The 17,274-nt window shown below is 34.1% G+C and overlaps 1 protein-coding gene across 13 annotated transcripts in view; it reads left to right on the top strand.

Annotated features, from left to right (window-relative positions):
- Positions 1–17,274, top strand: part of LOC106473900 (sterile alpha motif domain-containing protein 15-like) — a 34,933-nt gene that overhangs the window by 4,994 nt on the left and 12,665 nt on the right. For 7 of the 13 annotated variants that reach the window (XM_022402297.1, XM_022402298.1, XM_022402296.1 and 4 more), the window contains exons 2-5: positions 419–760; positions 10,929–10,975; positions 12,932–13,039; positions 16,675–16,807. In XM_022402297.1, coding sequence (XP_022258005.1) covers positions 490–760; positions 10,929–10,975; positions 12,932–13,039; positions 16,675–16,807 — 559 coding nt within the window. In that variant the 5' untranslated portion in view covers positions 419–489. The other 6 variants (XM_022402300.1, XM_022402302.1, XM_022402301.1 and 3 more) reach the window with 6 other exon arrangements.

The following is a 17,274-nucleotide window of genomic DNA, read 5'->3' as shown; positions in this document are numbered from 1 at the left end:
GAGGTACTTGTCCCAGTTTTCATATGATGCATGAGGTACTTGTCCCAGTTTTCATATGATGCATGAGATACTTGGTATCCCGTTTTCATATGATGCATGAGATACTTGGTATCTCAGTTTTCATATGATGCATGAGATACTTGGTATCTCTGTTTTCATATACATCATGGATTAATAGCATTAATTGGTGTCTAAGCTCCTGTACAAAAACAATTAAAGGATAACAGTATGCTTGGTGTTGACAAAGTAAATGTATTAATTGCTTAAAAGTTTAACTGATCTGTCATCTAATTGGTTCTTATGAGTTCTTGCCTTCTGTTATATTTAATAATGCAGAAAAGAATAAACTTTACACTGATGTATTACCGATACATAATATGTTGTTTTTAAACAAGTGTCTTTTTTGTGTATGTTTCAGCATCCTGTCAGTGTGGAATTCTATTTGAATCTGATGTGGCTGATTACCCAAACATTGTTCAGTTGTGTGATATGCTAAGCATTGGAGATGTTTCTCAGTCTCATTTGAAGAAGAAGAAATTTCAAAAGAATGTGGATGGCCCGCTAAGAAAAATTGAAAAGTGTAAAAGAGAACTGCCAAAGTTTTGTGAACAGGAATTGAAAAGAGTTGCACTTTCTGGAACATTACTAGGAGGACTGAATGAAAAACAGGTGAACATTTTACATTCTTGCTCAAAGCAAACAGACGAGAGAAGAAAATTGAAGCATAGGAAACATTATTCATATGGAAATCGCAAAGACCGTAAGAAAGATTTTAATTATGTGAAGGCCATCTTTTTAACCGTAGTATTATGTTTGGAGTTTTATTTGATCTGGCTCTGGTTTTGGTAACATTATTATGCAATGAAATATATCCTTGAGTTTCTTTTAATAAGAGTTTACATTGATTTCTAATATTTAACATAAAAAAGTAAAAACTATCAATTCAAGGTATTTCAATATGTTTGACATTGCATTGTGTCAATATGTCCCAAAATATAACAAAGAATCTACATTTTGAATGTGATAGGGGGGTTAATGAGTTCTTGTAAAGTAATTTACACATTGTGCACTTGCAATCCCACTTGATCTTGAAGTTATTAACACTAATGTAAACATCCAATCCCATTTAACTTTGTGTGTGTGTTATAAATATAATTTAAGGAAAACAAGAGACATGTTTATCCATCTAGTCTATCCAAACCACTAAATTAAACTCTAAAATAAAACAGCCAGACCTTATCATTCAAGTATTTATTAAGCCTTCTGTTAAACTCCATTACATTAACTGCATCCATTCCAAAGGCCACCCTATTAGAAAAATAAAGCTTAGGAGACTCCTACCCTGCCAAAATTAATATTTGTGTTCTCTAGGCTTATGATTCTCAACATTAAGTACCAAAGAAATGATACATTAACACTATCAATTCCCTTAACAATGTTAAACACCTCAATCAAATCACTTTTAACTTTTCTATCTTCAAGAGGAAACATTTCAAAGATCTTAACTTATCCTTGTATAACATTTCCATCATAGGTATCCTCCTCTGAACTCTTTCCAACAATTTAATGACCTCTTTAAAGTAAGAAGTTCAAGACTGAATACTACTTTAAAGGTAGCCTAACTATTGACCTTTATAATGGTATTATAACCTCTTTAGACTTGTATTTAATATTTCTGTAGATACAACCTAAAATATTTTGACCTGCCATTAGCAACAACATTCTGCTCAGATGGTTTAAGGCTGATCAACCAGAAAAACCAAGATAATTTTATTTCATAACATTGTTAAGATTATTTCCATAAAAATTATAATTCAAGTTATGTTAACCCATATAAATTACCTTGCATTTATTGTAATTAAAAACTATCTGCCATTTATTTGCCTAACTCACCAAATGATCTAAGTTTTTGTAAAATAGCAGCATCCTCCTCACAGCCAGTACCACCCAAAACTTTAATATCATCAAAACATTTAAATAGTTTATTAACCATTCCTTAATTTATGTGATTGGAATAATTCAAAAAGAGCAACGGATCTAACACTGATCCCTGAGGTATCCACTTGTAACATTAATCCAATAGAATATAGACATGCAATCCAACTTACCTTTATGTTGAAATTGATTAGTACTGAGTAAATGTGCAATCCCACACTTCTTTCTGTTGAAGTTGATTAGTACTCAATAAACATGCATACAATCCCACTTAACCTTATTCTCAAGTTAGAGTAACCCTTTCTTGTATAATATTTCTATCATAATGAAAGAAACAAAATGTAATCCATTGAATGCCAACATATAAAGATTGACCCAGTGTTATACCATCATTCCCTTTATACTAAAACAAAAGAAACAAAATATAATTTATTGAGATTGTGATGTGTCAAGTCTAGCCATATGTTATATAATCGCCTTTTAACTAAAATAAAAGAAGCAAAATAAACATGTAGTAGCTTGTTTTAAAGTCTGTATTTTTTGTTTGAGAAATTGATGTGATTGATATCAGGTAAGATATGAAAAATTATACAGATATGATGTAGGATACGAGGAAAGTGATTTGTTTCATATTGGAATAAGATTAAGTAAATGTGTTTTGAGCTGAATAAAATGGAGTAATTTCCTTCCATTCTGTTTTGTATTTATAGAAAAGATATTTCCGAGATGATAACTCGGCTCTCCACATAGATTAGCTATCTTCCTTGTGCATCTGCCCCAAAGAGATTTGCATGCCTTGAGGCAACTCCCACCTCATTTCATGTAATTTTATGTGAATTGTGCTACTGCATGATGACATCATCAGGTGATGAAACCCTCCACCAATAGGAGAGTGACACTCCCCCATGCATACTAACTCCCTTTATACATATGCACTCATGAATCTTCATTATTTTCTTCAGCACTGTAAAGCACAGAACGTTTAAATTCCTTGTTTGTTTAATTTATTGAGATTTGCATCATTAATGAATCTTTGATTTTGTTTTCTTTAGCCTTTGTTTCCTCAATCTTCTTCTCTTCACTGTTCTTCCCATTCTTTTCTCCTCCATTCTATCTGATCTATGGTCTTTTTCACCTGGTTTACGATTGGCCCTGGTTGGTGTGTTTGACACCTTCCTACTCTGTTGGGCATGTTCCTATTCCTGTCCTTAGTGATGAATCACTTGGTCATGGTCTCCATTCAGCCTATTCCATAGTCTTTTCCAGCACTGACCATCTTTGTGGCTCCTGTTCCAGGGTCTTTTTTATTTTGGGCATTAACCATACACTTCTGTGCCCATTCACATCCTTTGTTAAAAGCTTTAGTCTTGGTGGATGGCTGGCTCTATCTAGGCCAGTCCATATTCTATCAACAGAATAGCCTCTTCACCCTCATATCTTTTTGGGGGGTTTACCCTTGGTTGGACACATCCATCTTGGATTATTTTATCACTTGAGCTTCCTCTCTTATAATCCTCTACTTCTCATCTTTAGGCTCTGGCTGTTGATTTCTCAGCCAGGTCTGGTCGTACCTCTTTCTCTGTACATACTCCCCTATTCTTCTTCTCCTTCTAGGCCTCAGATTTACACACCACTTCTTGAACCTTGTTATTGGTGCATGTTTGACCAACTTAGTCTTGGTATACTTGATACTTGAACCCCCCCCCCATTACCCCTTCTCTCTCTCTTGCTTCTCACACTTCCCTTCTTCATAGAAGGGAATCCTCCCTCCACCATCATGCATGGAATTTGCCCAGTATGTCAACTATAAGGAAAGACTTTCTACTAATTGTGGCATTATTCTTGTCAATCTACTGTATTTGTCTGTCTCCATATGTGATGGGTCTTTTGTCATTGGTCCTTCCACCACCTTTTTTTCTATCTGGTAGTTATTCTGTGCACCACCTTTCTGCCTTTCTTACCCAATTGTTCATTAATAGATTCTTGGTCTCAGCCTTTCCTAGTTGTCAGGTGGCTTTATTAATGGCCTATCTCCTTTCCCAGAACCAAGAGGTGATTAATCATCTGTCCTCTCCATTCTTTTCTGCTCCTTCATTCTCCTCAGTCCTCTTCACCCAACTCTCTTGCTGACCTGAGATCTTAATTAGGTTTTGTATGATCTTGTGCATGCTCCATTCAAACTCTTGACTTTCTGGCTTTTGTACTGTCTTTTCCTTCTACTTCTCTCCTATGAATACCGTTGTTCTGATGTCTTTCCTTTGGATGTTTCTCATAACCTTTTCCACCACACTTATTTTTACCTCTCCACGGACCAATCCATTCATCATTACATTTTGACAACTCGGGAAGTACACTGTACTTCTCTCTTATCTCTCTTTCTTTTGTCTCTCACCTATTGGACCATTCACACCTCACTATACTCTGTGTCTTGTTGGGCAGTTGGTGTGCCTTATCACTTATCTCTACCTTTTAAGGATCCCTGCCTTCATCTGTCCCTATTCTGGAAGGCTTTTTTTTTTCCTTGGACATCTTTCCTTCTTCCCTTATGGAGATGGGTCTGTCAACTCCTCTGTTGACCTGTTTGTCTCAGGATGTGGATGCTTTGGATTTGATTTGTCACTTTTTTTGGTCTCTTACATTTCTTCTTTGATAGCCCTTTAACAAGCTCCTTCAGGCAGGCAGGTACTTTCTCCAAACATTCATCTTCTTCTTTACACCTTCTGTCTGTTTTATCTCCTGATGGTGTTTTTTTTTACTTCCACAGGTCACCATTCTTCAATCACTCCACCATGTCTGAGAAGAATATGTACTATTTCTCTTTCAGGGCCCCTCTTTCGTTACATATGATTCTTCCAGGTGACTGGTGGTGCCTCTCAGGTTTTACTTACCCAATATCTGCATTGAGCCAAGATAATGGAAAATGCTCGTACCCAATCTATCAGACAGAATCCAAATGCCAATGTCAGTCTAGTCAGCCATCATGGAAAATCATAAAAAATCAAATAAAGGTACAAAGCTGAGTGCTTACACCCACAACATCTCAGCTTCTATTGCCTTTCACTGGTTATAGTCAGTTGTGGGAAGGCAGTTACCCTTAAATTTCTTAAAGTAAAAATGAAGCCACCATAATATTTCTACTAATTAAACCATCATGTATCTGTGTATCATGTTAAAAGGTATTCTCAACTATCACGGTTCTTAATAGTCTGTAATAACTATAATGGTTTTTATGGATAATATGCCATTATTAAAAAATAAACTGAAAGATAATGGCTATAAAGACAAGCAATTAAAGAAATAGCTTACTTTTATAAATTAAACTATCAATTAAGGAAAATATTTTGTAAAAATAAATAAAATAAAGAGGGAGTTATTTACTTTAACTTATAAGTAGCTAATAGCAATTTTTCAAGTAATTTTATTTAGTATAACCAGGACCGAAAGACTGACTTCAAGTAGCTTGGCTTGTCTCAGCATTCCCATGTTATACTTGGATAAATATTCAGGAAAAAGGGAGGAGGTTGAGAGTAACAAATTTTAAGGTAGGGTTTATAGATATATTTAGTTATATTTAATATCTTATATTTCTATTCAATATTTTGTAGTTATATTTAATATGTTTTGTAAGGGTGCAGGTTTGGAGTTTAATTATTATAAATATTATGGTGGCTTCATTTCTAATTTAAGAAAATGCAAGGGTAACTGCCTTCCCACATCTGGCTATAGATAGTGAAAGACAGTAGAAGCTGAGACATTGTGGGTGTAAATCACTCAGCTTTGTACCCTTACTTGATTTATGATTTTCCATGACGGCTGTCTAGATTGACATTGGGATATGGATTTCGTATGATAGATGGGATATTCCCAATGCACTTGGGTACTATTATTTGTGATGACAATAAGTTGACAACCTGGACTGATAACGGTAATGCGATATTTTATTCATTATTGTTTTATAGTACTGATTTAATTATATGTAGTACTGTACCTATTCCATGGACTATCATGGAAAAAGCCAGCACCAGGGAAGTGTTCTTCCCACTTCTCTGGCTCATGCATATTGGCTTTTCTGAATAGAGCTTTGTGATCACCCATTGCACTATCCCCAGTAAAAGACCTTTCTGGACTAAAGAACTGATGGAGATATGGGCACCTTCTCCAGGTCTCCCTTCCTTCATCGAGTGGAGCATTAAAGCCCCTTGACACTTACCAGTTCCTAGCCACTGGACCTAATTGCTGGGGCTAGAACAATGGGTGCCAATTTGGTGAGAAGTTGGACAATGGTGACACCACATACAACACAGATACATCACACATGCCATCCTCCTGCAGTCAAGTAGAGATAAGGTGAACTACAAATGGACTGATGCTGCATAATACAGTGCCCTCTTCCTGCAGATGGTCTATCTCATAAAATCTGTCCAGTTGAGTAGAGATGAGCACTCACTATACAAAACCAACAAATATTTATATTTCACAAGTCCTCCTCCTGCCGCCCTGTCTATTTAGTAGAGTCGAGTTGACCACACTCAGTACTGGTCCTTATTACACAAGTGTGCTCTTCCCTTGCAACTGGTGTAAATCCCATAGTCTAACAGCAGAGTTGAGGTGAGCACTCCATGCACACCTGTGATGCATCTCTCATCTACCCTTCTCCTGCACCTGGCATTGGGCCCATAGAGACTAATGGTTGGATTGAGATATACAAGTATCCATACTATATATAATAAAGTGCCCTCCTTCTGCAGCTAGTTTTGACATGTCAAATCTGATGGTAGAGTTGAAGTGAGAACACAAAGTACAGCCTGAATACGCCTTAATCACACAACACATTGGCTGAGTGGCAACGTGTTCAAGTACTTGGAAAGCCATGTACCAATTCTGCCTGTCCCTTGTGAAACAACTCTGGCTTCTTTGCCTATTGTTTTTCTGTTACGGGTGAAGAGTATACCCTAGATGAGACAAGATGCTGTCTTGCATGGGTGTGCCCCTTTGGAGACCCTGCCATTGGGTGTCACACCCCATAGGCATCCTTCAGACACTTTCCAAAGATTGTTCATCTAGTTAAATTTTTCACGGGTCCCTCCACCTTATCAACATGGGATTCTAAATATTCTGTGTGTTGAGGTGAGTTATCTCAGAAGTTAATATTTTCCTGCCCAAAAAATGTATTTACAATTGATACTCACCCCTACACACATTCTCACCGATCTTCACTTTTGATGCACATTTTCTTATTTGCATTGTCAAAAAATGAAGATTCACAAACGTAAATACATAAAGAGAGTTAGTGCATATGGAGATGCATCACCCTCCTATTGGTGGAGTTTCATTGCATGACATCATGCAGTGGCACAATTGATGTAAAATGACATGAAAGTAGATGGGAGTTGCCTCAAGGCCAGTGGCATGCAAATTTCTTTGACAGATACATGAGGAAGATAATCTGTGTGGGAGGTGAGTATCTATAAAAAAAAAATTTTGGTTAAGGAAAATGTTAACGTTAAAAAGTTTCATTGCGTGTAACTAGTTTTTTAAATATGCGATATGATAGTTTTCCTTATTTGTTTTATATTTATTCATCACAGGTAGCTCCTAGCATCAAACATTAAGTAATAGCAGTAGGAAATAAGTATATTATGACAAAAATATTTTTATTTTTGTTTAATATAGATTATATTAATTTAAACATTTTATAAGAAAAAAAATTATTTTATGTAATATTTTCGATAATCTTAGGTATAAACTGTACCTGCCAGTCAGATTTCTGTATTCTAAGCATATTTATTTTTGAGAATCTTAAGTACAAACTGTACCTGCTACTCTCTGTTATGGTTTAAGTACATTTATTTTTGATAATTTTTTTATACACCTTGTACTTGCTATACAAAATTTTGTAGTATAGATTGTTTATTTATTTTTTGATCTCACCAAATTAATTTTCCAACAAACAGGCCTTGTTAAAAAATTAGAAGAACTTGTTTCATTTATAGCAAACTGTTTAACTATAAAATTATAATTTTTACTTCTCATAAGAAACAACAACCAAAAAAAAAGTTAATTTAATTTAAGGTACTGCTTCAGCAACAGCAAAAAGTGTATTTTACTTTTAAGCAATTTTCAAAAGAAATTGTGGATTATGCTTTTCATAGTGTAAGATGCACAGTTTGTTTTATTATGTGTATTAATCTTAAATATAAAACCAATTTTAAAAAGCTGGGGAAGGCAGAATGTTGAAAATACAACAGTTAAAGCTGTTAAATGGTATTTGGCTATGCCCTGCTTCAAGAATGCTTAAAACAGCATCTGTGGCCTGGATCCAAGCCCACTATTTGCTTATTTTTTTCTGATAAACATTTAAACCTCTGAAACAAACTATCTACCTACTTATATATGTATTCACAAACCAACAGTAATCTAAGTATTTGAATGTAAATCTTCTAGAACTACAGTTCCAAATGAAAACATTGTGAATGCTTACAGAAACGTGCACAGAAGGCTATTTGTAGCTGTAAAATATAGCAGGATCTTCAAAAGTTTGTTATACATTAGATGCTTTTAAAAAAGTGTCATCACATAATAGGTAATACAAATCACCACTAATATACATGTATTAGATAACGTCAGCAAGTAGTGTAATACTAACAGATAACGTCGGGAAAGTAGTGTAATACTAACAGATAACGTCGGCAAAGTAGTGTAATACTAACAGATAACGTCGGGAAAGTAGTGTAATACTAACGGATAACGTCGGCAAAGTAGTGTAATACTAATGGATAACGTCGGGAAAGTAGTGTAATACTAACAGATAACGTCGGGAAAGTAGTGTAATACTAACAGACAACGTCGGGAAAGTAGTGTAATACTAACAGATAACGTCGGGAAAGTAGTGTAATACTAACAGATAACGTCGGGAAAGTAGTGTAATACTAACAGATAACGTCGGGAAAGTTGTGTAATACTAACAGATAACGTCGGCAAAGTAGTGTAATACTAACAGATAACGTCGGGAAAGTAGTGTAATACTAACTGATAACGTCGGGAAAGTAGTGTAATACTAACGGACAACGTCGAGAAAGTAGTGTAATACTAACAGATAACGTCGGGAAAGTAGTGTAATACTAACGGACAACGTCGAGAAAGTAGTGTAATACTAACGGACAACGTCGGCAAAGTAGTGTAATACTAACGGATAATGTCGGCAAAGTAGTAGGCAAAATAGTGTAATACTAACGGATAACGTCGGCAAAGTAGTGTAATACTAACGGATAACGTCGGCAAAGTAGTGTAATACTAACAGATAACGTCGGCAAAGTAGTGTAATACTAACGGATAACGTCGGCAAAGTAGTGTAATACTAACGGATAACGTCGGCAAAGTAGTGTAATACTAACGGATAACGTCGGCAAAGTAGTGTAATACTAACGGATAACGATGGTAAGTAGTGTAATGCTAACGGATAACGATGGTAAGTAGTGTAATGCTAACGGATAACGATGGTAAGTAGTGTAATGCTAACGGATAACGATGGTAAGTAGCGTAATACTAACGGATAACGATGGTAAGTAGTGTAATACTAACGGATAACGATGGTAAGTAGCGTAATACTAACGGATAACGATGGTAAGTAGTGTAATACTAACGGATAACGATGGTAAGTAGTGTAATACTAACGGATAACGATGGTAAGTAGCGTAATACTAACGGATAACGATGGTAAGTAGCGTAATACTAACGGATAACGTCGGCAAAGTAGTGTAATACTAACGGATAACGTCGGCAAAGTAGTGTAATACTAACAGATAACGTCGGCAAAGTAGTGTTATACTAACAGATAACGTCGGCAAAGTAGTGTTATACTAACAGATAACTTCGGCAAAGTAGTGTAATACTAACAGATAACGTTGACAAAGTAGTGTAATACTAACAGATAACGTTGACAAAGTAGAGTAATACTAACAGATAATGTCGGCAAAGTAGTGGGCAAAATAGTGTAATACTAACGGATAACGTCGGCAAAGTAGTGTAATACTAACGGATAATGTCGGCAAAGTAGTGGGCAAAATAGTGTAATACTAACGGATAACGTCGGCAAGTAGTACAACTGACCACACCGATACACAACTTGTCACACTAGCCAGTAGTCATACATAACTGATCATACCAACAATCATTGTTACATGTAATGAGTAACCTAACTAGTTTTGTGTTAGACAATATCAGTAAACAGCGTTCTGTGGTACAGATAGCACCAGAAGAATAGCTATCTTCCTGTACAAACGTAGTTTTTAGTTTAGAACACTACGAGAAACGGCGTCTTACGGTCGGCTGTTTGTGCTAGTAATTAGTACTCATAGTATTCACACAAGAGAACGTTTGCTAAAGTATTTTTTTCTGGGAAGTACTACACGGAAAAAGTGTTCGGTTAAGAACTTGGTCTTCCTTGGGCAGATAAATCTGTGTAGCTTAGAACTTTGTTCCAGGACATTAAGAAGTTATTTATCTTCTTGGGAATGTACATGTGTAGTTTTAGAACATTGTTACACAAAATTAAGAATTGATGTACTTGTGTAGCAGTGTGGAATATAGATGTTGCAACCATACAATACAGAGCTATTTTCACAGATTAGGTATAGGCATAACATATACAAGGTAATATAATGAGTGATAACCATTTTAACCAGGTGTTCTATAGAACATTGTTAAGACAGTGATTTTGTTTGTATTGTTTTGTCTTGTGCATAAGTGGAATAAAATGTTCTTGTTTCTGTATAGTTAGGGTGTTACTATTTTTATATAATGGTATTTCAAAAAAGTATTATGCATAGTTTTTCACAGAAGTTGAATTTCTATTATCTGTAACAGGAATATTTTATAATCATAAACAAATATTTTGCACTTTTATTTTGTACATGGTATATAATGTCCAAGTTTATCAAATGTTACCATCCAATTCAATGATGAAAATGTTTATTTCCACATTCTTCCATAAGGGTTCCAAGGATATAAGCCATACTTTCGACAAGTGATTGATTCTGAGGTGAGTTTAATGTATGTTTTTAGTAAACAGTTCTTTTCAGTATGCCTGTTCTTTCAACATAATTATAGAAACTGTTTCAGTGTACATATAATGATTGTGCCCTTCAGTCATACGCAACTCATTGCATCAAAATGATTCAATGTACAGAGCTCAAAATTTTCATAAATTTTACTGATATAAACTCTAATGTTTTTATATACTAAAAGTGGTAAATTAGTTTAAGAACTTCAGTTTTTAGTACTCAATTTAAAAATCTCATCAATAAAGATATAATCAAACCCTTATGTACATTCACTTACATGTTTTATGCTTTAAAGCTGCAAATTCAATAATAAATACTTTCTGATTATGTTTGTGTGTCTGCTTTAAGTTATGTATATAATACATACAATACTACTTCCATGACTTTTTGTGCATTGACTTTTTTGCATATTTAGCTTTAATTCTTTGTATGTAATTTGATTTTAAATTCCTGACTTCAGTTCATGTACTTGCTATCTATTCTAATTTTATATAATTTGCTTTCTAATGTGCTAACTTAAGATCATCTTTGAATTCTCTTGCCAGTTTGTGTGATGTAAAGCTTAATAAAACTGTAATTGTACATATTATTCATACATCTTTTTGTCACTAGATGGAGCGTCATTGGTTCTGTCTGGCCAGTGTCTTACCCATACATTTAATTAGCCTTGGTACCTTTAACTGTAACCTTGTGTTGTGTTCAAACTCATGCTTTGGCAAGTGGCCAAAGACATTTTATTTGGATGTAGTGTGTGCTTGTTAAACAGAGGATATATTTAAAAATTTAAATAGCTATAATGTATTGGAATGGATAGTTTTATAGACTAAATACAAAACACAAATACTCAAATATATTTGAGAAAATTTAAATTATTCAAATAATGCTGACTTAAATTACAGCAGTACATTAAAAACAAGAATTATGCTGAAAGTCATCTTAACTTTTAGGTTACCTTTAGTATTGATATTGTATAGGATTTTTGACAAAATCAAACATCCTTCCATTTAAGTGATATTTCATACTGAGGCATGAGTTCAAAACAGGTCATTTCAGTAGTTCAAGTTGACAACTAAACGAGCATGGATGTTCCAGTTTAGGCAGGCACGACCTGAGAAGCAGGTCGAGTGGAACACCACAGTAAGTTACCATACTGGAATGGTTGCTGTTCTCTAACACTTGTTTACCACATAGCATTCCGCATCTGAAGCCTTATTAGGCAAGTAACCGGCCGTTGTGTTGTTGTATTTAGGATTGTACACCAAGCCAGATCTTCAGCTTTGTAGTTGTAGCTACTGTTAGCTATATATCGGCAATTTTAGAGAAACTTTAGTTGGCAATGACCTGGTATATAACTAATTCAAACAGTCGTAACTTAAGTAATAGTATTCTAATATACCAAAACCAATGTAAGAATTTTTAAACTTCCATGTTTTCTTTCTTCGTGCAGAGTAGGACATGTTATTGTTGTCTTTCTTGTGATGGAATGAAAACTAAAAGTTTATTTCTTTTAAGTTATTTCCATGAGAAGAATCAAAATTTGAATTATATATGCAATTTGGAAGTAAGTCTTAGTTAATACACAGTCTTAAAAGATTTCTGTATAGTTTGTAATTTTTATAAATTTCATTTATTTCATGATGAGGAACCCACTTCCAGACAAAGTTTGGAGATAGTTTGAATGGGTAATAAAGAAAAACTTCAAAACATAATAACAAATGTACAACAGGTATGTTGTCAAAACATACATTTGTTACTATGTTAATCTTGTATTACCTATCCAAGCCCCCTCCAGACTATTAAATTTCATATATCTGAATGTAAACAGACGAGCTTAACATGGGACATTTTCCTATCTGAGAAATTAGTTTTGGATTTTTCCACAAAACAGTACCATGCTATTTGTTTTACCAATTATTAATTTTCTTGTTTTACAGAGTTCCTCTCCATTCCAAGCAGACTCCAGGAAGAAAGGAGCTATGGTGTTAGCCACCCCCGTGTTTATGTTAGGTGTTGCAGTGTTTTTCTTTTATGTTTTCTTCAAGGTTAGGTATTTTACATTTTCCAAGATCTTTTATTTTAGTATAGGCATTCCTGATGTTTAAACTATAGAACAAAAGTCTGTCACTCATATCTTTCTTTTTCAACTGTCACTTTTCAAAGTGGATGTAATCATCTAATCTTGATTTTCACACTATGGGTTTAAAATGTTTCAATTAAATTCTGATGGCAAGTAAAGCTCCAATACTTTTTAGAGCATCTTGACTTTTCAGTTAGAGGTGGTTACTTTTCTGTTGTGTGTTGTTACACGAATAATGCTTTAAAAGAAAGTTTAGGTTCTGTACTTAGTAAACACTACTTACTAGATCAGATTATGAATGAAAGTTTAGAAAAATTGGTAATAATTTTATTATATTGTGAAAAAAATACAACCATAATTTTGTGCTGAAATTTTTATCCTTCAAGAATTCTTCACATTCTGTGTATATTAGTAAAAAAAATTTCCATAAAGTATTATCACAGAACAACATAATTGGGTATTATTATGACTCAAATTCTTCTTCCCCCATTACATCTCTTTGTCATGAGTGCCCCTCTATGAACACTCATTATTCAGTAGCAGATACATCAATATTTAAGTAGGCTATTTAGTAGAGTGGTAAATTATGGTATAATAAGTATTTTTCCATCTTTCTTTTGGTGATATAAGTAGTGGTTTAATAGTACATGCCCACCTTTTCTGTGGTGGCATAAGTTGTGGTTGGCCAGTACACGTTTGTCTTTTCTGTGGTGATATAAGTAGTGGTTTAATAGTACATGTCCACCTTTTCTGTGGTGACATAAGTAGTGGTTTAATAGTACATGTCCACCTTTTCTGTGGTGACATAAGTAGTGGTTTAATAGTACATGTCCACCTTTTCTGTGGGGACATAAGTTGTGGATGAACATTACATGTCTGTCTTTTCTGTGTGGACATAAGTTGTAGGTGAACATTACATGTTCGTCTTTTTCTGTGTGGGAATAAGTTGTGGGTGAACATTACATGTCCGTCTTTTTCTATTTGGACATAAGTTGTGGTTGGCCAGTACACGTTTGTCTATGTCAAATAAGACAAAAGTTTGTACGAGTTTCTGTAACTTATAGTAATTTAATGTATTAAATTTAGATAATTCAGTATGTTTTCTAGATATTTATAATATTAGGTACATTAATATATATAGCATTATATATTTTAAATGGTAGTAACTCCATAGACTAGGCATGGTACATGATAGTTCTGTCTGATGCTTGGTAATATCACCAAGCAGACCAAACCTCATCACGTGTTTTGGCTGGGACAAAGAAGAAAAAAAACAAAACCACTTGCAATGAGGGAACCTAAACTGATGACCTGGAGCAGAGTGGGCATATAAGTATTTTGAAGTTTTTCTGTTACTCATAATTAAGACTGTTTCACTGTCTAATCACATCTTATGTCCACACAGAAAATACAGACGTGTATGTTCAACCACATCTTTCGTCCCCATAAAAAAGATGGACATGTAATGTTCACCCACAACTTATGTCCCCACAGAAAATGACAAGTTCCAACTTAAATTTCCACAGATCAATAGCACATCTGGTGTAAATATATGACCACTAGTGTATCTGGTTAGTTCTCAGTGCACCATAGTATTTGAGGATGACCTTACCAAAAAAAATTGGCCAACAGCCAGAGTTGAAAAGGGAGCAAGCAAAAGTGGCCACTTCTTAAGTATGTAAGGTCAGGATAAAAAAAAGATATTTATATCCTATAGCTCTTGTGTTAATTGTGATCTATACAGAATCAACAAACACACTGTAGTGACCTGTTGATACCCAGCATAACTTTTGGTGCAGTGGAATAAAATGATAGATGTGAAAGGTTAAATGCTTAGGTTTGTGTTGGAGTATATGCATCTAAAAAGGTATTTATATTCTGGATTGACCATGTTATTTATATAATTTATACTGAGCTAACAAACACATTGTGGAAAATGGTTGATTCAGCATAACTTAAAGTAGAATAAAATGCAACAGATATTAGTATCAATGTATAGAATAAATTATATATGATTTCTTTGAAACTTCAGACAAGCTCAAACTACAAAAAACTTAATTTGTTTTTAATATCTTAATAGAAAAGACACATAAAATGTTCAAAGAATTAAAATATAACTTGCATGGTAAAATGTAAAACACTTAAACAAAATATAAATCTTAAGTTTTATGTGTACTTCTATTTTTAAGACTTAAGAACACTGAGAAACTTAAGTTCAATTTTAGAATATAATTAATATTTAAATAAACCATCACATTTAACAAACAAAGACTTGGATTATTTCCCAGTGACTGTTTGATAGCAGGTACAATCCATACTTTTCACATCACTTTAAGCTGCTTGTCTGAATGCAAGTTTAATAGATGAATGAAATGGCAAAAAAACAATGTAAGATATAGTGTGATAGAACTGAGTGTTACATATGTTGAAGACAAAGTTTCAATATTGTGGATTTGTTTCTTGAACAACAGTTGATATTATAAGATGTAGTGAATATTTGATGTTGTTTTGGGTTATATTTTTATAATTTTAATGTTGTTGTTCAGTAGTTTGTTTGTTGTTGTTTTTTTTTCATAAGTAAAATGGTGAATTTTAGAAATTTTGTGAAAGTTTAGGCCTCTGTAGAATCTGGAAGCTTTCTGAATTAAGTAGAAAACAAGTACAATATAAAAATACTAAACTGAGTGAGTTAATGAATTAATCAGTTAATTGCCAGTTGGTGTGAGACATTGAGAATTAGTGTCTGTTTGTCTGTGATTCAATTAATATGTTAGTCAGCATGTTCATTATCAGTTGGTTAGTGAGTAAATTCTGTAAATAAGCTAAGTGTACATTAGTTTGTTTCTGTTCAAACAAAAGTCTGGATACAGTGGAAGCTCAGTAAAAGGGAGTGATGTGACAAATGCCTATTTCTAGACACCAGTTAGTACCCCTACCTCAGAATGTTGTGTTTTAAGCATCAAATGAACCTTCTGCATACAGTGCTCCCCAATTATAACGGCCTTGCTTATACCACAGATTCGGATGTATCATAGGTCTCCTTCCTCCTCCGACATTTTACATTGGACCTGCCCAGCGAAGAACCTTCAATGGCATCTTAGTGTTGTAATTATCTGATTACTGTGTGAGGTTTACAGATGTAGAATTGTCCTGTATTATTATACTGGAATTTTGTTCAAAGTAAAATACTGTAAAGGGCATGATAATGCATCATGTGCTTTTTAGTGTGCAAAATATCTGGCCACAGTTTTTGAAAGATGGGAACCCTCTCCAAACCTCTTCACCCAGTTTTTCAAATGTCCAATTTTCAATCTTCAAACTATTCCAGTGAAGACTGAAAAATCTTAGTTTGAGACAAGCCTTAAAGTCAAGTTTTGTGGAGTAATGTATGAATTCCACAGAAGCAGATATGTAGCAGTTAAACTTCAAGTTCATTTCTTTGTTGATCCATCACCTAAAAAAAAACGTTATTAAACAATGACATCAAAAATTAAAAAAATATAGCCCACAACAATATTTTTTGCAATATAATTGTTGAATATTGAGTAACTTTTAGCTGTTTTCTCTTACTGTATTACTTAATTTCTCAAATGTTTGCAGTTTGTTCTCAAAGAAAACTCAAGTGAAGAAGAAGCAGACATTTCCACTGATCATGAGAGAGAGTTTGACTCTCCACATCAAGAAGTGGATAGTAAAAAGAAGAAAACACTGGAAGATTATGGAAACGAGCAAGGTGAACTATTATTCACTTGTAATTATAGATTAAAAGCAAATGTAAGAAATGGATGTGTTAAAAATAGAGAAAATTATTATCAGACTAAGCAGCACAAATTTAGATGTGTAAAGTGGGTATCAGGCAGTGCAGGTTTGTATGTGTAAAGTGGGTATCAGGCTAAGCAGTGCAGGTTTGTATGTGTAAAGTGGGTATCAGGCTAAGCAGTGCAGGTTTGTATGTGTAAAGTGGATATCAGGCTAAGCAGTGCAGGTTTGTATGTGTAAAGTGGATATGGTGTTAAGCAGCAATACAGAAGAACATCAGAAAGATCAATTTAAAGTGGATAGATATAAAATTGTAGAAACTATTTTGTTAAAAGTATATTCTACTATGTCTCATAAAATATAAAAACTTTAATGTCACAGCGCCTTTGTATTCACAAATGCTTTTCACACACACACACACACACACACACACACACACAC

The sequence above is a fragment of the Limulus polyphemus genome, unplaced genomic scaffold, assembly GCF_000517525.1.
Source record: "Limulus polyphemus unplaced genomic scaffold, Limulus_polyphemus-2.1.2 Scaffold6605, whole genome shotgun sequence".
Lineage (NCBI taxonomy): Eukaryota > Metazoa > Arthropoda > Merostomata > Xiphosura > Limulidae > Limulus > Limulus polyphemus.
The sequence above is the reverse complement of the archived record's forward strand: the minus strand, read 5'-3'. Positions and strand labels throughout refer to the sequence as shown.